The sequence below is a fragment of the Helicoverpa zea genome, chromosome 12, assembly GCF_022581195.2.
Source record: "Helicoverpa zea isolate HzStark_Cry1AcR chromosome 12, ilHelZeax1.1, whole genome shotgun sequence".
Lineage (NCBI taxonomy): Eukaryota > Metazoa > Arthropoda > Insecta > Lepidoptera > Noctuidae > Helicoverpa > Helicoverpa zea.
The window spans coordinates 11,403,011-11,430,111 of record NC_061463.1 but is presented as its reverse complement, the minus strand read 5'-3'; the positions used below and the strand labels follow the sequence as shown (position 1 = coordinate 11,430,111).

Below are 27,101 nucleotides of genomic sequence, written 5' to 3'. Positions count from 1 at the left end.
TTGTGATAGATGTCAATGAATTGTCTTATTTCGTGGAGCGCATTACTGCGCATTATTACGACACGGAAAAATGGAAATCGCTTTTATCTACAATAGTTTGTACTTGTATAAAAAAATGAGTCGCGAGAAAACTATCGGTTTATAACTTTCCGTTCTAACCACGGCAATTTTGTTTCTTGATTTCTGAACGTACAGTCTGGTCGTCGTTATCACTGTCATGTCATTTTGATGATAATGTTGACGTTGATGTTTGATGACAAATATTGTAGACGAATTTTGCTTCTGCAATACGAAATATTGTATTTTCAATGTTTTATTTTAACTATTCCACAATAATTTCCTGATTATGGACAAATATGATACATCACAAATCACAGAGTTTCCTCGTTACGAACCGGAGTCCTCTCAGAGTGGTGTGTCAACGTTCTTTAATAAATTATGGAAGTTTCCAATATTTTCGCCGAGCGATACAGCTGAGCAAAATAAAGCGATGAGCGACGGCAAAGACGCCCCTCAGACTGAGGATGAAAGGCAAGAATATGATGTGGGGAAACCAGAGACAGGCTCTTATGCTGTAGAGTTGGAAGGAAGGAGTTTACCTAACGTTCTGAGGAGAATAAGCAGTCTTATTGCCTTGGGATCTAACGTAAGTAGAATTTATTTAGTTCCTCTATTGAAATTATAAAAAAAATATTTTCTATTATCAAGGTTGCACACTGACCAAATTTTACTCAGTACTTGTAGACAAAGAATAACAAAGCACAATACACACAAATACCTATCATATGTTAGCAAAAACTAATTGTGTTGACCTCACTTACCGACCACACTGTAAACTTAATAAAGGATAGGCCTTGATAAAGGTTCAAATACTTAGTTATCGCAAAAGTATGCATAATGTAAATTGTGTTTATCTCTATTGTGAGAAAGAAAATACAAATATTTAATAGAATTAAATAAATTGTATATTTTTATCAACTTGTAGAGTGGCACAAAATACGCAGATACCGAGCTGGCTCGGTACTGGATGCCAGATGATATATCACGGGAGTGTTACGAATGTGCCACAAGGTTCAGCACGTTAAGAAGAAGGCACCATTGCCGTGTTTGTGGTCAGATATTCTGTTCTAGGTGCTGCAGCCAACGGGTACCAGGTAATGTACATTCATTAAGACAGTGCATATGCCTTAATATGTTACTAGTTTCTCATATGATATCCAGTTTAACATACTCTAGAATATCTGTTGGTTGTTTAGAAAACAGCTGAATATATTTTCATGGGCAATTGGTAGATACCAATATAAGGAGTAATTCAGGCTACTGATATTACAATTTTTTTTTTTTTGAAAACTACACAGAAGTAAATCCTTGTAAATGACCATTAATTAAAGCACAAATATAATAAAACTAATTTCTTCAAAAAGATTGCATAGCTTCTCATATTAAACCCATAAAATAGTGAATTTAAACAATATTCCATTAACTTAGGGCACATATTTGGCTGTGCTGGTGGATTGCGAGTTTGCAATTACTGCTGCAATGTGGTGCTGAGTTATCTCAAGGAGAATGACATGACTGGAGAGATACCTCCCGATTTGAGGACTTTGCAGGAGAACTTACAGGTTGGTTCAACTGTATAACAGAAACATTTAATTGAGCAGAAGCACAAGCGGAAAATTATCATCAGTTATGCTTATTCTTGCGTGCGGCTGGCATTTATAGTTTATAAGTTCTGTTGTCAAAAAGTAGCAAGCCCATCCCGTCTCCAATCAGTTCAGCTCTTACAGAGTGAAAGCATATATACCAAATAAATAAACTTACTTTTGCATCTATAATGGAGGTAAGAATAAGGATTATTTCAGATTTTATGACAATATAAGTGATATTCATCAGGTCAAATTCCCGGAGAACAAATCCCAGCAAGCAAGCAAGTTACGCGACAACTTCATGTTTGCCCGAGAACAAGAGGAACGCTGTGAAACGCGTACTTCTCATAAGGAGGCTTTACATGATGTCTTCAGACAACTCACCTTCACGCTGCCTACGCAGCAGCACAGGTAATGTACGGTTCCCGCCAAATAACTTTGCATTTGTAAATTTAACCATTGACTGCTCGAACAAACCTTGTCCGAAGATTTTATGCCACTAATGATTTTATGATAGTCAAAATTACCATTAGTCAAATGCCTAACCTCAGAAATGCAAACGATGATGATGAAAGCTTGTCATACCTCATCGGCGAATCAATAGGGTGGTTGTTACGGACTGTTACAAAATTATTATTATTTCAAGGTATCGTCTCGTCCGCTACAATGGGGTATGGCGCGGTTGTGATATTCTCCAATGGGTGATGGACAACACTAACAACAAAACAAGGTAAGGAATCACAGTAAAATGTGTTGTATTGTTTAAGACAAAGCCCTTTTTTCGATCGTCAAACTTGAATATACGATCAAAGAATAAGTGCGATCTCTTTTTCAGAGCGCAAGCAACATTAGTATGCCAAAATCTGCTCAGTGCAGGTTATATGGAAAGTATGACGGAACTGCCTCAGTTTGCAGACTATGCACTGTATAAACCTTTAATATTACCACCAAGGGCCACAGATGAAGAGGACGAATCACGTAAGAATTGCTATATTTTTTTCATAAATTATATGTTCCATTTATGAATTTATTTGTATTGGTGTGAGTAGTTAAGGGTGTTAATTATCTGTATTGATCGAAGGCATTTTCTTTTCATAGCCGAGGAATCAACGAGGTTGGTTGAAAGTGTGTCGTCATACTGCCTAGATCTAAATCTCGGGGAGAATTCTGCAAGGCTGATCAAAACAGCTAAAGCAGGTAAGCAATAATCCATCTTATTGCAACCGCATAAGGTTTTTTAATTTCGATACTGATGTTTTTTGTAATTTTTCAGAAAGAAAATCTTCATCTAGCGAAGAAGAGGCTCCAGTTATGGAACAAAATGAAGGTAAATCTTTTTTTATATAGTTTTTTAGGTCAGAAAACAAAACAGTGTATACATTTTATAATTGGATCTTAAACCCTAAAAAAAAATCTGCGATTAATGTTTTCATCAATTTCTCCAAGGCATTCGGTTACGTTAACCATGATATTCCTAACTGTCGATAAGTGATAACGGATTTATTGGTAATTGTTTTGTCTTTATTCATTCGTGACTTTCACATAGACAGCATAAAAAATCAAAGATTTGATTTTTAGCGTCATCTGGGGCATCAGCGAAGCGGGAGTTCCTCAGGGTTCCATACTGGGTCCGTTTTTATTTATATTTTGACGTTTTTTTTTTGCATTTCTAGGGACAACAGAAGCGCGAAACATATGCAAAGCTATCGTGGTGTCAGGCGAAGAGCACTTACGGCTGCTGATGCGGCAGTGCTTAGCTCGGCATGCGCTGCCGGCCGCCTGGGCGCAAGTGCTGTACCCGCTGTGCCTGCACGCCGCAGACACCATCGTGCTAGGTACGTGCTCATAGGTACAGGTATGTAGCGTTCTTAGCTGCTGATGCGGCAGTGCCTGGCGCGGCACTTTTGAAAATAAGATCTTTGATCCCTCGTGACAGGTTACCTCTCAGAATCACTTTCTTTCTTAAAATGTCCATCCATTACATAGGTACGATATTTTGTCTGGCGAAAGGTAGTCGTCTAGGATCGAATTTGACCCAACTATCTTAGTAGGGGAGGCAAGAGTGCTAAACCGGGAGTGACTCGAGCGTCAATGAGACCTATTAGATTGCGAAGCTTAGATGATAAGAAGAAAAAAATGTCCTGACATACACACACTTTCATCGGTGGGTGGAGCGGCTATAAACTTTCAAAAATGTAAAAAAAAAACAGTTGCATGGACATACTCGAGCGCGTCAGATATTAATAGCATGCACGTCGTACGTCATTTTTTAAACATACGTATATTAATCTGACTGTTTCCATGGTGGGGGTGGTCGTAGGTAAGGGTTAAAAATGGGAAAAAAAAATAATTTTATCGAGCGCGACAGATTTTCAAAAGGGGTGTTAAGTGAACCAAAACGAAGTCTCTTATGCAATAATCTGACGATTTAGACGTGACCTAAACTCGTGGTCATTATTTAAAATTGCAAAAAAAAATCGCCATTTTGAAATACTCGAGCGCGTCAGATTAAGATATATATGGTTCATTTATGTACCCTTAACGTAATCATCTTATAATCTGACGATTATCTGGAGAGACTCGCTTAATCTGACAATGGAAAGTTTTTAAAACTAATAATAATCAATACTGTAACCTAATTTTCTTTGAAAAATTAACACCAATGTCGTTGTTTTTTAATTTTGTTATAATCATTATCTAAGTCGTGGTGGCCTAGTGAGTAAAGAACCAACCTCTCAAGTATGTGGATTCGATTCCAGGTCAGGCAAGTACCAATGCAACTTTTCTAAGTTTGTATTTACTGTCTAAGTTTATCTTGGACACCAATGTCTGCACAGCAAGTACTTAGTACTTACAAGACATACACGTTGTAGCACTTTGGTATTCCTTTAAAACTTGAGATATCAATAGATTATTTAGTTTTAACTTTTACACACTTTTTGATCTATATCCCAGAACGGACAAACATTTCAACAAAGCTGTCATAATAAAGGTTGTTCTAGATAAAAAGGCCTATCCAATGATATGTATGAAATTGCTATTGGCGGAGTGTACCAATCTGCTCATACATTACATACATTTCTATAATAATTACATTGAATTATAATGACATTGATAAATATACATGTGACATAAACAATACAATTGAATCTATAATAACATGGCTTGACGGAAATAATCTACGCGTAAATCTTACAAAAACTAATTTTATTCAATTTAATACATATAGATGAAAAATAAGGCTCATCATCATCTGCCTAGCCTTTTTCCCAACTATGTTGGGGTCGGCTTCCAGTCTAACCGGATGACTAGGCCACCACGACTGTATAAAAAGAAGACTATAAAGAGTAATTATAGAGGACATAAATTAGAAGAAGTATACGAAATGGCATTTCTCGGTATCACGATAGACAAGCAATGCAACTGGAAGGAACACGTATTTAACGAAAGTAGCCAATAAAATGAATCGTCTTCGTTAAAAACAGTATATCTGCATACTATGTATGACTTCCTGAGATTAGCGAGTTCAAACAAAAAAACTCTTCAGCTTTATAATATTAGTGTAGATTATTTAAGACCCTAAATGTACCAACACTTATTGCAAATGAATTGAATTGAAAAAAGAGAGAGAGGAATAGAAACCTGGGAGGAGAATACCGGCATCACGTAGCTGCACGCTTTAAACTTTATCGATTAATTTTCCTTACTTCGGCTTACGGGAATCGTCAGATTATATATTTTTCGTGAACGTTGAATTATTCCCTTCAAAATAAAAAAAAAATTAGCCGCGCTCGAGAAAGTCAAGATGAAGTTTTTTTTTTACAAGTTTGTAACCTTCCTACTTCTTATCGTCAATCGCAAATTGTCAGATTAGTGGAATATACACTTTTTAGCATACAACTAACTTACCCTATCTTAATCTGACGCGCTGGAGAATGTCAGATGATATTTTTTTTTTACTAATCTGATCCTTTATTCTATACACGCGGCTACATATACAGGGCTTATATTTGGTGGAGGTGTTAAATGGGGTAATAGGTACCTCCCTATATACTAATCTGCCGCGCTTGAGTAAATCCCAAAATCCCTTCTAGGCCTCCCCTACTATCTCGTAGACCCTTGTTTGCTTGCCGTCTAGTTTTCGATCTTATCCCCGACAACATTTTACACGTAATCCTATCCCAACTCAAATTTTACTATCCATCTCAATATAAGCTAGATTTTTTCCGTAATACAGACGTGAACAGCAACGACATAGATGTACGAAACTACGTGCAAGTTAAGAAGGTGCCGGGCGGTACGATGCGCGACAGCTGCGTCGTGCAAGGCGTCGTGCTCACTAAGAATGTCGCTCACAGGGGCATGCCTCAACAGATATCGAACCCCACTATATTGCTGTTGGATTGTTCGATAGCGTATCAACGAGTTGAGGGCAAGCTAACTTCGCTGGAACCAGTGTTGATGCAGGTTAGTGGAAAAGATGTTACTTCAAACATTTGTTTGTTAGGTACTTGATAATCTTCCACCGATATCTTAGCGAGTACTAATCCCAATTGACTATACAATATACATACAGTGTCCTTAAAATATCTGTGCATTCCAATAGCTAACTTCAGACTCGCTGTTTCACATCTCACTATCCAATACACTAACGGCCATTCCCAATATTCTATTTGTCGATTTGCTTACTAGAGATAGGACATTGACATTACTTGTATTTGGCTAATGTCATAATTCTCTCTAGTCAGCAAACCAATAGATAGATAGAATGGGCAGGGTCGTAATCATATGACGTGTACACAGGAGCGCGAATACCTCGTCCGTTGCGCGGCCCGCATTAGCGCATTACGGCCTCGTGTGGTCCTAGTACGCGGCGCGGCAGCACGCGGCGTGCAGGACGCGCTGCGCCGCGCCGGCGTGGCGCTGGCCGCACACGTGAGGCCTAACGCCCTCGCACGTGCAGCCAGGGCAACCAGGGCTGACCCCCTCGCGTCTATAGATGCCAGGGTCGGCATGCCACGGCTGGGGACTTGTAATAACTTCTACGTTAAAAATTGTGAGTACTTAACGTCTATATATCCATAAGTCTATAATAGAAGTATTTTTTATTAATATTTTAGGAAAATATGTGTAATTTTGTGTTTTGCTTCATCTACTACTGTTATTATGCTCTTTTTACTACTATGTAGGTCAGTTGGAGGACATTCTTTAAGAAATAAGCAATTTATTTGTACCATACTTTTTATGTTATACAAATGTGTTACGAAATTATTTTATCACGTACAAGAATTTCCTGAGTTATTGTCGTTTGTCGACAGATTCCAGTAAAACACTAATGGTTCTCGAAGGATGTGCTGAACCAAATCTAGCGTGTTGCATACTCCTACGAGGGGCATCATTACAAGAGCTAGTTAGAGTGAAAAAAGTTGTCAAATTCATGCTGCTAGCTTGTTATAACTGGAAACTAGAAAAAGCATTTCTAGGAGACATTGAAGCTATCCTGCCAGAACCAGGCATGACGTTTGACGACGATGTTAACGAACCAGACGTTACCAAAGATGACGGAGCAAAAACTGATATTACAAACAACGATACTCAAAATACAGAAACTGAAAAAGATACTGAAAATCGTCAAGACTCGTTTAACGAAGAATCTAGAAAGAGTAACGAAACTGACAGCAATGAGTCTTCGAGATCTGACAATATATTTACTAACTCGAATGTTAAAGATAATGCGAAAAATGATAAAGACGATACTAATATTAAGAAAGACACAAATAATATAGAAGGTAGTAAAAATGAGGTTAACCATAAGAATTCTGTTGAAGATGATCCTTTGCAGAATACGAAGTTATTTGCTCGTAAAACCGACAGTGACAAGACGTTAAGCTGTGGTGTACCAATCAGAGACTTTAGTGATCCATTGCGTGCTACATTATCGGTTGATGATGACGTTTTCTTACCTAAGGAGGAAGCTAAGCTGAAAGCCGATACACATACCGATCGGTAAGTCTACAGTTTTATAGTTTTACCTACTTTAATGGCTAGGTTTTAAGTAGCTTATAATTGTTTTGCAGGTTTAAAGTTATTGGTTCATAATGTTAGATGTTTTCCATTCAACATTGTCTTGGACAATATGCTTGATTCAATTGTTTTGTGTAAGACAATCTTTATCGATATTTTTTGGGTATTATTAGAAGAGAATATGAGTAGATATTATTTACTCATGTGTACCGTTTCACAACACTTATGTTGTGATTAATTTGAGTATTAGTCTCCAGATTTTCTATTAGGTTTTCAATTCGTTTGTTTATGTTTTGATCATGTATTGACTTCATTTTTGCGTATTCAGTTTTATCAACCTGTATCACCATTTCTATTTTTTGTTTCTTCTTCCTACCGAGTGAGTTGCGGCGGATTTAATCAAGTAACAGGCCCTGGTGTCGAAGTTTTCCCAAGTCGGCCTCTGTCGTGGAATTTTTGCTGCGTTAAGTCCATTTTCTTTTTGTTTTCATACCATTATAGCTGGTCAACAGACGACGTAGTGCTGTCAATGTCGCCGAACATGATAATCCCGGCGCCGTACCTGGAGACGGAGGCGGGGCGGCGCTGCGGCCTGCGCGTGCAGTTCCCCGCGCCGCTGCTCCGCGCCGCGCCCGCGCCGCACACGCCGCGCCCGCCGCGGCACGAGCACAGGCCGCCGCACGACCACACGGAGCTCAAGGTAACTAAAACATCGTTCAAAGACAAATAAACACATTGTTTGACACTCAAACTCAAAACGTTTATTCAAATACCCCCCAAAACGCCACTTTCTACGTGTTTTTGCTGGGAAGAAGTGGCGCAACAAACTCCCCAGTAAAACACGTCCTCCTATGGACAGAGGTTTTCTCCAAAGGTTCGCCACTTTGCTCGATTTTTAGCTACCCGTATCCACAGCCAGGGGTCGCCACGACACTCGCTGAGAGTCACAGAGAGGGCTTAAGGTAATGTCGGTACAGGAAAAATATCTTCAGAGAAAATGAGGAACAAACTGGGGAGGACTAGAAATCTACCACTCTGGTAAACGACGTTAGGTTACTTTCTATTTGTCATTTTGATAGATTTAATCGCATTGATTCGAAATCAGCATCTATCTGCTTTGAAATGCATGTTATTAATATGGCGATATAGTACTAGTTAGAAGAGATGATAGAAAATTGAGATGACAATAAAAGTTTATTTCAGGAGCTCCACCCATTCGTTACGATGGCTATAGCGGCGCCGGCCGACGAGCCGACGCTCAAAGCCGCGCTCGCGCACTACCGCGCCACCGGCTGTCGACTCGACAACGATAAACATAAACGTGAGTTTATATCCCCTTAACTCTGTAATTTTATATATTTTTTTCATGTTTCATCTATGAATTTGTGACTTCAAAATACTTCGGCAGAAATAGTTGCTTACTTGATACACACATGCATGCATCAAACTAAACCATTAATCCTTCACCCAAAGTTATCCAGCTTATTTGCGTTAAATGGATAGAGCTATCAGAGCAGAAATGATGCGCCCCACTGCTGCATTTACGCACAAGCTTAACAATATTTACGAAACAGTTTTCGGTTTGAGTCAGACAACTATACATACAGTGGTGGTCAACTAATTAAAGACACTGTTGGAATCTTAAATTACCGCCGCATTTCATCTGTATTTCTTTTTTCTGATTGCTATTGGAACTTTATTTTCTATTTTAAAATATTTAAGAGGGCATTGTGAAATATTAAAACTAATGACTATATTCATTTAGCACCCCGCACTTAGTTTTTTTTCGCTTTCTCCGAATCTCGGGCGGTATGATCCGTAACGAGGCCTGGCCATCTAATTAAAGACACTCCATTTGTTCAGAGAAAGAAATGCAAATTATTAATATTATTGATGTTACTTTTCTATAACAACATTCCCTACACTATAACTAAGCATACTAATGAGTACTAATCATCTCAGCCATAGGACGTCCACTGCTGAACATAGGCCTCCCCCTTTGATCTCCACAGATACCTGTTGGAAGCGACCTGCATCCAGCGTCTTCCGGCGACCTTTATAAGGTCGTCTGTCCACCTCGTTGGTGGACGTCCTACGCTGCGCTTGCTAGTCCGTGGTCTCCACTCCAGCACTTTTCGGCCCCATCTGCCATCTGCTCTGCGAGCAATATGGCCTGCCCATTGCCACTTCAACTTGCTAATCCGGTGGGCTATATCGGTCACTTTGGTTCGTCTACGGATCTCCTCGTTTCGGATTCGATCACGTAGAGAAACACCGAGCATAGCCCTCTCCATAGCTCGTTGAGCGACTTTGAGCTTTGAGATGAGGCCGATAGTGAGAGACCACGTTTCGGTGCCGTAAGTCATCACTGGTAACACACATTGGTTGAAGACTTTCGTCTTGAGGCACTGAGGTATGTCGGACGAAAAGACATTGCGTAGTTTCCCGAACGCTGCCTAGCCGAGTTGGATTCGGCGGTTGACCTCTTTCTCGAAGTTGGACCTACCTAATTGGACTACTTGTCCTAGGTAGATATATGAGTCAACAACTTCGAGTACCGAGCTTCCAACAGAGACTGGGGTGGGCTGAACATGGACATTTGACATAATTTTCGTCTTGTCCATGTTCATTTTCAGGCCCACCCGTTGTGAAACTCGGTCGAGGCCCTCGAGCATCATACTGAGTTCCTCCATCGACTTTGCCATGACTACGATGTCGTCGGCAAACCGAAGGTGAGTGATGTATTCGCCGTTGATGTTGATGCCAAGTCCTTGCCATTCCAGGAGCTTGAAGGCGTCTTCCATTGCGGCAGTAAACAGTTTCGGGGAGATTACGTCCCCCTGTCTTACGCCTCTTCTCAATGGAATCGGCTTCGTGCTATGCTCCTGTACTCGGACCGACATGGTGGCGTTATTATACAAACACTTCAACACCTCGATGTACCGATAGTCAATATGGCATCGTTGGAGTGACTCAAGTACCGCCCATGTTTCCACCGAATCAAAGGCTTTCTCATAGTCCACAAACGCTAAACATAATGGCAAGTTATACTCCTCGGTCTTCTGTATAACTTGCCGCAGCGTATGGATGTGGTCTATGGTACTAAAGCCTCTTCGGAAACCGGCTTGTTCGGGAGGCTGGAAGTCATCAAGCCTGTGCTCGAGACGGTTCGTGATAACCCTTGAAAACAGCTTATAAACATGGCTTAGAAGTGTGATGGGTCTGTAGTTCTTCAATAGGCTGTTGTCACCTTTTTTGAAGAACAACACCACCACACCCCTGCTCCATGCTTCAGGCGTTTTGCCCTCGGACAGGACGCAGTTAAAGAGCTTCTGGAGGACTTTAAGTGCCGGTGTTCCACCCGCTCTCAGAAGCTCTGAAGTGATTCCGTCCTCACCCGGCGCCTTGTTGTTCTTAAGCTGCTTCAGGGCCATCCTAATCTCGTACAGACTGATGTCCGGGATATCTTCGGTATAATGTCGGGACAGCTTGGCTCTTGGATCTCCTGCCAAGCTGTCAACGGACTTTGCGACCGAAGTGTATAACTGTCCATAGAACCTCTCGATTTCGCCTAAAACCTCTGCCTTGGTCGACGCTATGCTGCCATCCTCCCGTTTCAGCTTAGTCATCTGGCTTTGCCCAATAGACTTGTCCTTTGCGAACACTTTGGAGCCTTGGTTTCGCTGTATGGTCTCTTTAACACGATTCGTATTAAAGAGACGCAGATCGTGTCGCAAGGATTTGGATATTCGTCTATTGAGCTGCCTATATGACTTCGCATCATGGGAAGACTGCAACTGTAGCAAGCGTCGTTCAGCCATGAGGTTTAAGGTTTGCTCGGTTAGTTTTTGAGGCCTATTTTTACGGCAGGGTCTAAAAAACTTAGACCCTACCGTGCGGACAGTTTCCACTAGTCCGTCGTTGATCTCGTCCACTGACACTAAGTTCTCAAGGCAAGCAAAGCGATTAGAGAGCTCGAGTTGAAAGCTTTCCGGGTTTTGAATATGGGACCGAGTAGGTCGGAGCGTAGACTTCATCAGACTGGACCTTTCAAGTTTAACATTGATATTCAGTGAGGCTCTTACGATTCGGTGATCGCTTCCGGTTTTTACCCTGTTGATCACAGAGACATCAGTGAATATCCGTCTCTTGTCGGTCATGAAGAAGTCTATCTCGTTTCTCGTGAAACCATCGGGACTCAACCAGGTCCATTTCCTGTGAGGCGGCTTCTGGAAGAAAGAGTTCATCATGAAGAGTTCCTCTTTCTCCAGAAAGTCAGCCAGCCTCTGTCCCCTATGGTTCCGTTGCCCATATCCAAATTGCCCCACTCTCAACTCATCACCGCTTTTCTTGCCCAACCTAGCGTTAAAATCTCCCATAACAACAGTGAAGTGGGTTTTGGAACTATGTATAGCCCTACTTACGTCCTCATACATAGTCTCCACCTCATCATCGGAGTGTGACGAGGTCGGTGCGTATACCTGAATGACCTTCAGCGAATATCTTTCGGATATTCTGAGTATTAGGTATATCACCCTGTTCGACACACTGTCGATGGTTGTTATGTTGCTTACGAGGGACTTGTGAACGAGAAACCCGACACCACCTTGGGACTTTTGGTCTCCCTCCCGGTAGTAGAGCAAGTTACCAGACTTCAGGGTTACGGTGTCCTCTCCCTCTCTACGGACTTCGCATAACCCCATAATGTCCCAATGTAACTTGCTCAACTCCTCTTCCAGCTCGCAGATCTTTTCGTCAGTCCTCAATGTGCGTATGTTGTGTGTTACCAGGGCCAGTCGTCGTGGGGGTGGGTAGCCGGATCTCTTCCGGAGATTCTTAGCACCCCCTGCTCCGCCGTTACCTTGACCGCTACCCGCGCCAGGGATAGCGGAGCTGCCGGGGACTGGGGGCCTGGTTTCTGTGCTTCTCATTGGGGGGTAATTGCCTTTAATCGCCACGCTTGGCAGGCGGGTTGGCGATCGCAGTGAGGGTATGCAGTACGCGGAGGACGCTGCTGCCCGACCTCCGGTTTGTCCCTTAGTCGCCTCTTACGACACCCACGGGATGATTTGGGGGGAGCGCAATTCTAAGCCGGCGTCCCACGGCTATTCTAAGCCGGCGTCCCACGGCTACTAATATTTAGTACTAATATTTAGTTTATTTCCTTTTACCTCAATGACAGCATGACATCCCTAAACGTGCAAGCGGTCAGTTTTGTTTTAAGTCGCTACGGGAATTTTCTTCCATGCTTCATAAAAATCTGCGTAAAATTGATCAATGTTTCATGTATGACTTATCGCCATTGTATTTTCTGGCCGATTACCAGTTTTTTTTCTATTGAATTCGCAATGGGCCAAACCAAAACCGTCATAAGTTGCTCGATCAAAGAGACCTTTTTACTACTCTTACAGTGTTTTTCAGAACTTTTCTAATTTGGAAAGCGCTAAGGACCGGTAAATTATGTTTAGCATATAACAACATGCTTATTTCTAAAATATTATAGTACTTGAATTCGCCTATTTTTAATAATATCTTTCTAAAGGATCACCACACCAAGTAGTGGAGAGAAGCCCCACACTATTACTTTTTCGCCTCCTATGTTTGAGAACTTTCTTGGTGTACTTTGGTTCCATCTCATGTTTTGGAGGCGACTAATATCGATGCATGATTTTAGAATTATTCGTATGCCTTTGTTTAATGAGAAAAAAAATACATTTTTGAACACTTATTCACTGCACCTTTCGCATTTGATAGAAATAGAGACCTACAGTATGGACACGCGGTGCTTTTCCAAAAGTAACATCTTCCGATACCCATGCCTTACAGCTTTTCCCGACCCGGTTGAAGTCTAAAAGTTCTGCAGACACAGTTGTCGTCCTTTTAGCATCAGATGACTCCCAAAAAAACCAGTACCGAATCATGTAAATGGTTCACTATTTGCCTATAGCACCGCCTTAACTGTTTTCGGACAAGTTTTCCTTGGGGTCGGTTTTTCAGTTGTTCTCAAACCTTGACTTTTTTAGTGCCATTGATAAGGAATCTTTAATAATAAATTTATTACCATGTCCTTACTACAGATCAAGTTGTATGAATAAATCCGCATGTCAAAACTTAATTTTAAAAAAGCCTAAAACATTTTACTAACCAGAATTTTTGTTCTAGTCTTATTGATTGGACTAAAATGAAAATTTGTAATGAAAGAAACCTAAATTATTACCTAATTCGAGTTTTTATAAGTATTTTACTCACTTTATAAAAAAGTATGGCAAAAATTTCTATCTTTCGTTTTTTTTTCTTAACTGGGCATTAACTGTCTTTAATTAGCTGACCAGCCAAGTATCTGCTACAAAAGTAAGTGTCCATTTCCCCTGGAGCGTTATATCTAAAGTATTAAAGAAAGTAAATATTTTTTGTCCTTAATTTGAAGAACACAATGTAGTGTTTGTTTTAATAATAATTACATTACATTTTATACCGTGCTTAAGCTCATGTCAGTACCATAACTATTTATTTCAGTTCAAGTTGGGGGGTGTCTTTTATTATGTGACCACGACTGTATGTCCAATAAAGAGGGCATTTGGGTTTTATGTACTGCATTTACACTGTAAAACTTATAGAACAAACATCCTCAGGAAGACATTACATATTTTGTCCCAATTTTCATACCCAGTCTTCAAAATTTTTACATGGGGTCTATGTAATTTCAGCCCAATGTCCCCTCCACAAGCCGTCAGTACTAAAAAAAGTAAAGGAGCCAGAACAAGACGCTAGCGATAAGCCGAGCGAAAACGAACCGCTCGACCCTCTAGCGCCCGAGAACCATCAGCAACTGAGCCTGTTGTTGTACAGCTTCAGCAACAAGTCCGCTAATGTGCCTGACTTCTGTGTTAATCCCTGGTAAGTTCGTTATTTACTGAAGAAATTAAAGGAACCGGAAGAAGCCGAAAATCGATCTCAGTGGCGTGCACTTGGAGAGGCCTATGTCCAGCAGTGGACTGCGATAGGCTGATGATGATGAATGGAACAAGACGCGAGCGACAACAAAGCGCTCGATCGAATTGATTGATTTGGTGATCTTATCATTTATTTCTAAACTCATCCTAGGGAGTCCCAAACATTTTAATCTGCTAAAATACAGATCTGACAATTATACTATAAACATCATGTTAAAATCTTAGTGGGAAGCAAAAAAGTAATGAGCATTACTTTTATTGCTTTCCACATGTATTCTTAGGTGGTAGTACTTGTGTGCCCCGCATGGGAGGGGCACCGCCGGGTCCTCGTCGAGGCTTTGGGCGGCGGCGACCTCTCGCGTCCGGCCCTGGTTCAGGCCATGGTCCGGGGCGAGAGGGAATGGGATGCCGTCGCCTCCTTCTGCGAAGCGGTCATGCTCGAGAAGGAGGAGGCGGAACGCCAGAGAGTTCGCACCTCTCATCCCGGCCGCCGCGCTGGACCAGGTAGACACCATGGGCGCCGGGTGTCGCGAGATGACTCCCGGCCACCGTAGGCGTGGGTCTGTGGGCGGTGAGTTCGGGTGGCTCATCGTCCCTCTGTCTACTTAGACGACAGACCCGTGTCGACGGCGCGCGTTGTTCTACGCGCTCCTCAAAGAGATGTCAGCAACCCCAGTAGGGCCCAGCAGGGCCAAGGCCTGCTGGGGCTACGGGTTGTTCGAAAGAGATACCGCGGCCCTGGCACACAAAAGGCCTATGATGGAACACGACGGTTTTTAGTCAGTAAGAGTCTGACACTCCCTCTCCGCTGCTAACCCACAGCGGGAGGGGTCATTTGATGATTTTTGACGTCGTTAAAAAAAAAAAAAAAAAGGTGGTAGTACTTATAAATAGTTCACATGGACCCTGTCGGGCACAGTAAAAAAGTGAGTTAAGAGAGAGGAAGCTCTTATTGGCTATGTTATTTATTATTGTTATGACTAAGACTAAAGTAGTTAGATAGGCAAATCAGTTAATTCCTCTTATCTTGTGTCTAAATCTTAAAACCCTTACTTTACATTGAACTACTAAGAAGTTTAACAACAATTTTAAACTCCAGGATAGTAACAATGGAGATGTACGGTCGTCACGACATATCGCTCGGCGCGTTCTTAGAGAAGTACTGTTTCAACGGGGACTACAAGTGCACCTCGCCCAATTGTAATGTGCCCATGAACCAACATGTTAGAAGGTATGAACGTTTTGATTTATTTTTGACAATTATAATTTTTGTCTACCTCCATAATTTCATAACGGATTAAATGAGAATCCTCTTACAAAGGCGTTATTTTGAATAAAATATTACGTGCTCGTCAAAAAATGTGTACAAACATTTTGCAGTAGTTATTTATTTGAATTGAAATAAAAAGTATTCTTTCATAAATTAATGTTTCTTTGAGAAATTCTCTGTAATGAAACTATTGATATTTAGATTCGTGCACGGCGATGTGTGCATCACTATAACATGCAATACTATCGGACACAGCAACGTCGACAAAATCAGAGAGGAGCAGAGCAAACAGGTGCGTCATTATTTTATAATTTGAAGGAAAATGTTATGACAGCCCTTCACAATGCTTTTGGCTTGCTAGAAAAAAAAATATAAAAAGTGTATAAAATGTATAAAAAGTCTCAAATATGGCCTGTCTTCTTCCGTTCTTTTAGTTATATTTCTGGTCTGGTTGACCAAGTAGGTCTATGCAGCGCTGCCCAGTTCACTCGTCACATGTATTCAGAAATGTAGTTATTCATTTGCGAGAACAGTCCAACTCGCAATACATGCGCATTCGAAGTTCAAAATGAAACATTCCATTTCCAAACCTCCTCCTGTATATAGGTGATGTTCTGGTCTCGGTGCGTGCATTCGAAGTTTAAAATCGTCCCCTATATATAGGTGATGTTCTGGTCGCGCTGCGAGCAGTGCGGCTGGAGCGGGGCTGCGCGGCGGGTGTCGGGCGCGGCGCTGGGGCTGTCGCTGGGCGCCTACGTGCGCGCGCGGGCGCAGGCGGCGCGCTACGTACGCGCGTGCCCGCATCCCTTACATGCACATGCTCACGCCTTCGTGCATCAACTTACTACGGCCTGCTTCAGGTCAGTTCTGAGGCACAGCTGAACATTTGTTTACCACTGGACAAAAGCAGTCCAAGCTGGGAGGGTGTTTTTAGCTAAATTTAGATTATTTGTGGAGATTATTTGTATTATTTGTTAAGATTAAACATTGCGTGCTTAGGTTAGTGCTACAATTAAATTAATTAATATATTAATTTAAATAATAGAAATACTGAAATAATATTTATTCTTTTCGACATAATATTTCATAAGTCAATCCCGAACTGTCGTGTCGTGTCGATGTCGTGAATCGCTAACTCCAGTTTTTTTTTGTAACAAACAGTAGGTACAAAATCTTTGCAATACTAAACTTACAGCAGTACTTTAAATTCACAAACTAGTATCGATAGTATTTTATCGACATTGACTTACGTACTGAAATGTTACGTCCCTACAGGTACAGCAAAATAACGCCGTACGAGATCCAACTGCCGCCCGATATGATATCTATAAACTACGACACCAAACAAATGAGGGACAGTCTCATCTCACAACTAAATGAGCTCGTGCAAAAAGGTTGGTTTCATTACTCGATAATACATTTCGAAATACAGTTGAAAACCATCATCATCCTCCTGTCCTTATCCGAAATAAAGTAGAGAATCGATAGTAAAAAAAGGAATTCTTTCTAAATGACCGTCATCGAAATTTTATATAAATAAATATGTAGATATATGAATTATCACCAGTGTTCGACATGACCCATCCCTATGGTATCAATATAATAATGCTATTTTTCAATCTTCAAGTTCAAGCTTTAGATCCTCTTCTTGCTATCAGTTTTATTTATCATTGTAGAAATATTTTAGATTTTATTAAAAAAATGGCTTCTTTCTCATACTTTTTAAAAGAAAAATCAATGTTTCGTTTTTTAACTATATCTCTACCATACAACATTAAGTTTGTGTATAATACTTTGCAATTTTCAGGTCACGAGATTTTCAGCGGTCTATCCGACGGTGATGCGGATAAAGATTACCAAAGCTTCAAGCAGCACATGGAACAAATACACCTCGCGTTAACTTCAGCTAGCTTGCAAGAGAATAACACTACCGCTGGTAAGGGAATTTAGGCTTTATTTTGTTTGCAATAGAGATTGAAATGCAATGTTGGGTTGTGACCGTGTGAGAGATAAAAATCACGGTTGAAAATTGTATGAATTGTTTTGTTAGATATGAGAAATAAGTGATCAAATCGTCATCTCCGGCAATTGCGAAAAAATTGATTTCAATCACTGTGTAGAAATGTTTATTTTACCGATAATGTCTTCGTTATAGCAGATAGTCAAAAATGCTCATGCTGGGCTTTTCCGAGGCAGAATACAATAGAATAATTGAGCATATTTAAATAAAACTTTAAAATTACATAACATCCCTAGTACTAAATTGTAAGTGAAATAAAAAAAAATAGGTTTTAATGTAAGGTTGTATTTCAGGTATAGTGCGAAGTCTGTGGAGTGTGTCAGATCGCATCATCACGGGAGAGAAGATGCTGCGAGATGCACAAGATAAGTGGTCCAGCCCGCCGGCTAAGACTAAACCACAGCCTGAAAACGCCGGTAACTTATTATATTATTACTTACCTCTTAATATTATTCAGTGTCTTCTCTTTGATCTGCCAAATACATAATAATGCTTTAATATATTATACATTTGGACATTAATTACTTCTTCTAGATAGACAATTTGAGTAAAACGCCATGTATTCACTGGGAAACAATGTTTCAGATACACAGTTTCTGAAACATCACGTAGATGTATACAGCAACAATGTTTCGGAAACTCTGCCGACCACATCGTCCACAGAAACAAAATTATATGTTTCTGAAACAAAATTATTTGTTTCAGAAACACGTAGATATTGTTTCTGAAACAGTGTTTATAAACAATTGTTTCTCAGTGAATACATGGCTTAAACACTAAGCAATTATTATGTTTTGCAGTTGAAGATAAATCTGATCTCGACGACTCTTCAGGCGATGACGGCAGTAAAGAAAACTCAGGTATGACTGAAATTCAATTATATGATACTCGATGAATCTTTATAGTCATGTTTGTACTGAATCAAATGTTTCTATATTCTAGGTACAACATATGTGTTCAACTCCGATAATAACAAGGACTCGGAAAAAGAACATACAGGTGACGTAAATAGCTTTTACTATATATTTTTAAATCTATACTAATATTATAAAGCTGAAGAGTTTGTTTGTTTGAATGCGCTAATCTCAGGAACTACTGGACCGATTTGAACATTTCTTTCAGTGTTAGATAGCCCATTTATCGAGGAAGGCTATAGGCTACTTTTTATCCCGGTACGGGAAGTAGTTCCCACGGGATGCGGGTGAAACCGCTGGCAGAAGCTAGTAAAATATATTTGTAACAAATACAGCTATTTAAATATTAGTTAATATGTATAAAGATGTATATTTAATCTTAGGCACAGAAGAGGATGAGGAAAAAGGCGACAAGAAGACGGTTCGGCAGATTTTGTCGCAACTGCTGTCCAATAATCAACCAGCTAATCAGGTGAGACTCAATACATAACTATGTAAATATTTTTAAACCCACTCTTAACTCTTAACTGTTTTTTGATAATTTGTGAATGTGAAAAACGATAAAGGACCTAGTATTGATCCCTGTGCGACCCCTATAGTAAATTCCGATATGGTAATTAATTTCTTATTAGTAACAAGTTTACGAATTCCAAAATTTTTGCATGAAGCCTTAGGACACAGACAATATTGTTCGTTACTTCACGTTCATATTAATAACTCCATTAAGGTTACACGTTAAACTCAATCAAACGCCTTGTATAAACTGCAAATTCTGCCATGCGGTATTATGCGTGTTTTCTAAGGATTTTATACACACTATTAGGTATATGTAAGTTTTTATTGTGTTACTAGAGCGGCATGGTGCTGTGCAGCGGCGTGGTGCCGGTGGCGGTCCGCGCGGGCGAGCTGGGCTCCGTCATCGCCGCCACGCTCGCCTCGCTCCCCTACCTCACCTACCGACGCACGCAGCAGCGGCACAAGTACACCTTGTACCTATACAGCTATCAAATGACCCCTCCCGCTGTGGGTTAGCAGCGGAGAGGGAGTGTCAGACTCTTACTGACTAAAAACCGTCGTGTTCCGTCATAGGCCTTTTATGTACCAGGGCCGCGGTATCCCTTTCGAACAACCCGCAGCCCCGGCATACAGCTCTCGTCAACGAACTTTGCCGCTCTGAGGTTAACTATTTGATGCGATTGCATACACAGTAGTGTGTCTTTCATGCATGTTCTGGAGTTTCATACCTAAAGGGAAAGCGGGACCCGATTACTAAGACTTCGCTGTCCGTCTTTCACCAGCGCTATATTTAATGAACCGTTATAGATGGTTCAAAATTTCCCAGATGATGTATTGTTGTTGCCAATATATAACAAATGATGTATCTAAAACTTATATTTCAGAGGGTTCCTTTACAACAAACGTCATTTTAGGCTGTTTTATGGATAATGGTACGAAACCCTCCGTGCGCGATTCCAATTCGCTCGACGTTTTTTGCTGTTTTCCAGTGAACAGTGTTTTTCAGACATTATGTCTCAGTCAACTTCAGAGCGGTTCAGTTATTTTAACAGCAAAATGTTGTCAAAATAGAAAATAAAAATGTTTGTTTTGTATTTTGTAGCACTCAAACGGAACAAGAAGATAATGAGAATACAAATTCAACAGGCAAGGATAAACCTGATGGAGATAAGTCGAAAGTGGCCAAGTCTAACGAACACGTGGAAGTATTGCTCAAGGTTAGTAGTAGAGAAATATTCGTCGCCAAAAATAGTAGCGTGAAACCAATTAATAATCAAATATGATTCCGCATAAGCATAAAGTCCTGTAAAAAGTATCGTTTGAGAATCGCAATATCTTTGAAAAAGTGGTTATCATTTTTTAATAACTTTAATAATACCGTTTCAGAAGTTTTGAAATGTTATAATTGACAAAACTTATTTTTATTGAGCAAATCAAAGGATTTTTCTTCGCCTTTAAGGTTGGAGAATAAATATTTTTTTCAAGCATGAAAATATACAATTCTATTCAAAGTCAAAATCGTTTATTCAAATTAGGCTGATAAATCAGCACTTTTCAGCTGAATCCGGTTAGACTGGAAGCCGACCCCAACATGATTGGGAAAAAGGCTCGGAGGATGATGACGATTACTATTGATATGTATAACTTTTCTAACATTTATACCAACTAGGTATTGATTATCTGGTGGTATCATTTGACTATCTATATTAACTGGTTCACCTGCAAAATGAACAACATATGTAATTCATTTCACCCGCAGGACGGTCTGGTATGTCGCGTGTACTACGCGTCTCAGTTCCAACGTCTCCGACATCAGCTGCTGTCGCCCCTCAGCGCTGAACATCATTGCAGCTGCAACGATGACGCTAAAGACAGGATCGATAGTAATCATAGTAAGTTAGTTTTTATTTATTTGCTGTCTTGTTAGCTGCTTCCTGTCTTATTCCTGCAGACTGTTAGCCTACCAGTTTCGAACATATAATTTTCTGTCAATCGAGTCAAACGCTTTAACGTGAACGGGGAAAAAAACGATTAGGGATTATTTTGGGACTCATTATCCCACAGTAAAAAATTGTACGATGGCCAGATTAATGATAATTATCCTACGAGCAAAAAGAATCTTGAATATATAAAAACCTGTTTCTATAGTTAAGAATCTCGGAAATGTTAATATTTTTCGGTCTTTAAACGTAATTTGACCCACCGTACATCTCTAACAGATTACATGACCATTGTCATCAGTAATTTATAAGGAAAGTTCAATAAATATATTAATATTCATTGTCATCAGTAGCTAATACCAAAGTTAATTACAGAAGGTCTGTGTGAGATAGAAGAGGGCTTCATTCGTTCGCTAGCGCACTGCGTCCCGTGGGCGGCGCGAGGCGGCAAGTCCGGATCTACCTTCTGTAAAACTAAAGGTAAGTCAATCCTTACTAACAGTGGCGAGGCGTCCTTATAAGCCGATTCCCATCGGCTTCCCTTTCGAATTTCAAGAAAGAAGCATAGGTATAAGTTATAATATAGGTATAGGTATAATTAATATAATCATTTTAACCACACAATTTAAATATGTAGGTATAACAAAACGCCTACCACCGTAAAAAAATCGTCTATAAATTACTTGAAACATTTTGCTCCTACTAAACAAGCCGCGGCTTCCTCCTCCATACAAAACTACGCTTGCGTGACGTCATCCACGCCGCGCCGCGCGATGTTCGCGGCATAAGGGCGAGCGGTAAGCCGGCTCACGGAGCGGGTTCCAGCCAATCAAAACTCGCGAGTGAACGAGAAAGAACGCGTCAAGAGTAGAGTAGCTATATCTGTCTACGCGCGAGTGACAGCGCTTAGAGCTCTCAAATATGTAAACAAACAAATCAGACAAATTCACTCTCATTCTTCTTATTTTGTCTTAGATAATACCATTAACAATTTGTTCTTTGTACTAGTTAATTGAATAGTGTATGTATCATTTAGAAATAACATAGTTCGTGTGTGTACAATATTTTATGTTAAAGTGTTTTAGTTACATTATATCAACATAGATGGCATTGTGCATTTTTATGCAAATCCTGAATCGCGGTGTTAAGATTCTCCGCGATTTAATGACCCTACTTGGGAATTGATAATTTTTGTGTTCACCAAGTACATAATTTTGATTAAGTAGTTGGCAGTATCATTACTCCCTACTAATCCCCGCAATCGCACTGTGACCTGGGCCTGGTACTCAGTACAAGTAAAGTGTGTGTAGTGAAAAAAATAGAGGGACCTACTTTGAAATGAGTTATTTTGATACGCAGACAGTTTGCATCAGGTTTCTTTTTAGTGTACCTACTTTTAAAACTTAACTAGGATATAGGATAGCATTTATCGCATTAGACGGTTTTCCGATAGATTATTTACTTTAGGAAGGAACTTATTTTTCAAGGTTAAGTTTTGAGAATAAAAACGTGTTATAAAACTCGGGCACGCCGCTCGGGTGAATTACCTACCAATAATACGTCAATATTAAAATTTCTAACGTCCTGACGGATTTATGAAACACATACCTACGATAAATATCAATGGCTAACAGGCCGTTGTAAATTAAATACTTAAAAGGTATTGTTTCTAGTGCCAACTTTTCTCAGATTCTAGTAGTTAATACCTATACCTAACTAAAGATAATAAAGTTTTATAGATATTAATAATCTGCCGAATTCCTCGAGAAAACATGTTCAAACTATCAGTCTCTCAGTCAGTGCTAAAAGGTGGACTGAGAAATTACCTTCATTACCTCTCCCCCCCATCCTTGAGTACCCCCCCCCCCCCATTTTTTTTTTGCTGCGGCTTCCCTATTTCATTAAACCACCCTTCGCCACTGCTTACTAATATTATAAATCGGAAAGTGAGTTTGTTTGTTTGTTTGTTTGTTCCGCTTTCACGCCGTAACTACTGAACCGATTGCTTTGAAATTTTGCAGACGTAAAGTCAGAAGTCCGGATTAAATAATAGGGTACTTTTTATCCCGAAAAAATAGATATTCCCGAGGGAAAACAAAAATATTGTTTGCTTGATGGATGGATTGTAGATGGCGCTGTGTGTCGTTTAAAACAAGGTAATATATTGCAAACGAATATAAACATGTAAAAGAAGCTAAATGATACGATAATGAATCCCCGAAAATGAGGAATTCCCGAGGGATGATGTACAATTTGTTTAATCGTCTAAACTGTTTTTTTTTACATCTACTTATATATTGCAAACGAATATGAACATATAAATTTAGAAGCTAAATGATACGATAATGAATCCTCCAAAATGAGGAATTCCCGAGGGATGACGTACAATTTGTTTTATCGTCTTAACTGTTTTTTTTACATCTACTTATCCTGAAATAACTATAATTCAACGAATTACTAATTGGTAAAAGTATTAGTTAAGTTATTTAGTTCTTGAGGTATGCGATAGATGGCGCTGGGTGTTTTTAAAACGTGGTAACGATGTGTTTTTAAAATACGTAAGAAGTGGAATGATAGCTTTTTAAAACGTGGTGACGTTGTTTTTTTTAAGATACGTAAGAAGTGCAATGATATCTCCCGCTTTAACCTGTAGCTCATTGTTCAATCGCGAGCTTCCCGATAGCTCGATAGATGGCGTACTATTTATCTTTACTACTCTACTACTACTACTTTTTATCAACACACCACGCGGGCGAAGCCGCTGGCGGAAGCTAGTAATATATAAATAATACTATGAACATTATTTCGGAATCTGTAAACATGATGCATTATGTGGGTTTAAAATACCGTTGTTACAAGCCTTTTTTCCAAAAACTGATCAGTCTAACAAAATGTGTAGGATTGCCCTTATTTGCGAAGGTGGATATTTCCTATGAATTATTTATTTTATACTCCTACCCGTCTCGTTTTTTCTCATGAAGATGGTAATTACCTCTATATTTCACATAAAATTATTTCTATATAAGTTGTTTTACATGTTCATTAAAAACATATATTTGTCATACTAATATATCAAATTTTTAATAATTTATGTAAATTGTTCAGACGATAGATACGTGCTGAAAGAGATGACGAAGCCGGAATGGCAACAGTTCTTGGATTTCGCGCCGCACTACTTCGGATACGTTAACAACTGCCGTCAGAATAAATTGCCTAGCTTATTGGGTAAGTCAAGATGATTTAATAATTTGTGCCATTTTCATCGACAGCAAAAATATAGATTCTTTGTAAAACAACTGTTAACTTTGAAAATTGAACTTTGAATGATAAACTAGGAGTATACACAATAACCGGTTCGATCCCGGTAGAAAATGACGCTCGAATACGTGCTTTTATACTAGACAGATTTTGACCACACGAAATGTGATGTGTACAATAGAAAATTTGCCGTGTCATTCTGGTATAATTTATCTATTTATTTCATTTTAGGTTTTACATTATCACAATTTGTAATAATTTGTTGAGAACTTTTAAATCAAAGTCACTTATAAAATAAAAATAACTTTAATCCAATATTCATAGCTTTAATCTGTTTTCCCCAGCCCGCATCCTCGGCGTATACAGCGTGGGCGGGGCCGGTAACGGCGTGCTAGTGATGGAGAACGTGTGGTACGGCTGCGGCGGCGCCGCCACGCGCTTCGACCTCAAGGGCTCGTCGCGCCACCGCCTCGCGCCGCTCGCGCCGCACGCCGCCAACGCCGTGCTCATGGACGAGAACCTGCTTAATTGTAAGTAGCTTTTACTTTGGAATATAAGACCTATTCCATCAGGTCAGGTCTCGAAACCTTTTGTAAATCTGGTAATTAGACTTTTTCGCTTCTGACCAACTTACTGATATAAACTACTGGATCTTTTTCATAAGCATGTGGTTCTACTCGTGAGTAAAAGCATATACTAAAACCAAATAACCCCATCACTAAGATAGAGACTCTTTGGAAATACCCTTCTTTCTACTCGAAAGGATTATAAGTGAGTCAAAAGCGAAAAAAATTTACTTAACATAATTCCGTTGATCTGGAAGCCGACTTCGGCATAGTTTAAAAAAGGCTAGGCATATGTACTCACACACATCCACTGTGTGGGAAACTAGTATGTTAGAATTTTGCTCACTAAAATCAACACAGATAAGTGTAGCTAGTGCTTATTCCAGCAATAAGACGACTACACAGTTGGGATACGACTAGACAGACAGACAGTTGATGACTTACCTCTCCCACTGTTAATATAAATATTTCTTAATTCTTCTTTTCTAGTACGTTGGGAGAGTCCCCTGTACATCCAGTCTCACACAGCGAGCGTACTGTTCGCGGCCGTCGAGCGAGACACACACTTCCTCACCTCGCACACTGTCATGGACTACTCGTTACTGCTCGGCGTCGACGGGAACACGCTCGTGCTTGGCATTATTGGTCAGTATACATTTTTTAACTATATTTCAGTCATTGGCAATAATATGTTCAGGATTATGGAGGCAGCTGGAAATGTTCAAGGCAGAGTAAAAACCGTTGATTTGATAATCATGAGCACATTAATTTGAGATTTCCCTATTGCATTATTCACCTCTCCGGTATTTTTTGTATACCGTCAAAAATACCGACTAAGCAATATACCGAGCAAAACGTGACAAACATAAGAAGCGATGAAATGTGAATATTTTTTTCCGAATTTTCTTCTAATATGCTTAGTTCTTTCTTTATTTTTGTATTTAATAGATTTATTTATATTTAATCTACTTTAAAAATATATTTCGAACTAAAATTCTACCTCTCACACAGATTACATCAGAACATTTACCTGGGACAAGAAGCTGGAACACTTAGTGAAAAAGAACCTCGGTTCAGGCCAGCCCACCGTGGTGTCTCCCGAACAATACAAGAGTCGGTTCTGCAGCGCAACCAAGAAGTACTTCCTGCAGTGTCCCGCACATTGGGACCATTTGTACAACACTATACATGGGTAGGAAGACCGAAGATACGAGGGACGGTTGAAACAGCTTTACGTCACTTTTTGTTGTAATTCGGAGAAGTGTGGGACGAAAACTGTGTTAATGTATTTTATTGTTGATTTTTGTCATCAATTTAGATTAAAATGTATATCACGTTTATGCAACATCATAATTTCTGAAGGCAACTGCAAAATACAGCTTAATTCTATTAACCAGTCACAAAACATAACAGTACATTATAAATATGAATTCAGAACACTATTTACATAGATGATGTGGTAAATTAAATCGAATTTTGAACAAATATGCAGATTGTAATAAAAACTTTACTGTTTTTTTTTTGTACGTGTTACAATATAAGATTTTTTAAATGGTACCCAGTGAATTTCACAGCTGGTTAACATTTCGCTAGCGAAATGTTTGTGTAGTCTGGCCTTATAAATACTGTGTACATATTCTTCCGAATTGTAATTAAATATATAAATAACATAATACTTGTATTGTTGATCTGAATGTGCAATAAAAGTGCAAAACTCACAAAGATATTATTTGTAATTAAATAATAAATTAGCAAAATTATGTTAGAAATAAAAATCCTGCTCTTAGCGATTAAGAAAGTATTAATATAATTTATACAACACACATACATTCCTTGTTCCATAATAAATCATGTTTGAAAAAAAAAATTGGTTTTAGTCTAACGATTCGCATGTATCATTATGCTGGCACAAACTAGCCGAGCAAATGGTTATTTAGACTTATCTTTGTTGAAGCAAGGGGAGCGCATTTCTTCAATGGGTACCAAAAAATGGG

General features: G+C 39.6%; 1 protein-coding gene across 1 annotated transcript; it reads left to right on the top strand.

Annotated features, from left to right (window-relative positions):
• The first annotated feature begins 225 nt into the window (after window positions 1-225).
• On the top strand, window positions 226-26,974 carry LOC124635200 (putative 1-phosphatidylinositol 3-phosphate 5-kinase). Its single transcript, XM_047171021.1, has 32 exons — window positions 226-646; window positions 986-1,154; window positions 1,489-1,622; window positions 1,894-2,057; window positions 2,293-2,376; window positions 2,482-2,624; window positions 2,745-2,843; window positions 2,920-2,973; window positions 3,320-3,481; window positions 5,884-6,113; window positions 6,450-6,702; window positions 6,965-7,652; window positions 8,172-8,370; window positions 8,874-8,991; window positions 14,378-14,567; window positions 15,723-15,854; window positions 16,095-16,185; window positions 16,557-16,753; window positions 17,169-17,287; window positions 17,701-17,829; window positions 18,207-18,329; window positions 18,714-18,773; window positions 18,856-18,912; window positions 19,211-19,299; window positions 19,680-19,807; window positions 20,446-20,560; window positions 21,103-21,235; window positions 21,659-21,763; window positions 24,389-24,508; window positions 24,886-25,071; window positions 25,597-25,752; window positions 26,119-26,974. The coding sequence occupies exons 1-32, from the start codon at window positions 347-349 to the stop codon at window positions 26,301-26,303; spliced, it is 5,112 nt and encodes a 1,703-aa protein (XP_047026977.1). The 5' UTR covers window positions 226-346; the 3' UTR covers window positions 26,304-26,974.
• The last annotated feature ends 127 nt before the right edge of the window (window positions 26,975-27,101 follow it).

Bases quoted from the DNA above. Each gene is read 5' to 3' on its own strand.
- LOC124635200 (XM_047171021.1), top strand. From the start codon at position 347: ATGGACAAATATGATACATCACAAATCACAGAGTTTCCTCGTTACGAA. The intron at 15,855-16,094 runs GTATGAACGTTT...ATTGATATTTAG, and splicing joins ATGAACCAACATGTTAGAAG to ATTCGTGCACGGCGATGTGT. The intron at 25,753-26,118 runs GTCAGTATACAT...CCTCTCACACAG, and splicing joins GCTCGTGCTTGGCATTATTG to ATTACATCAGAACATTTACC.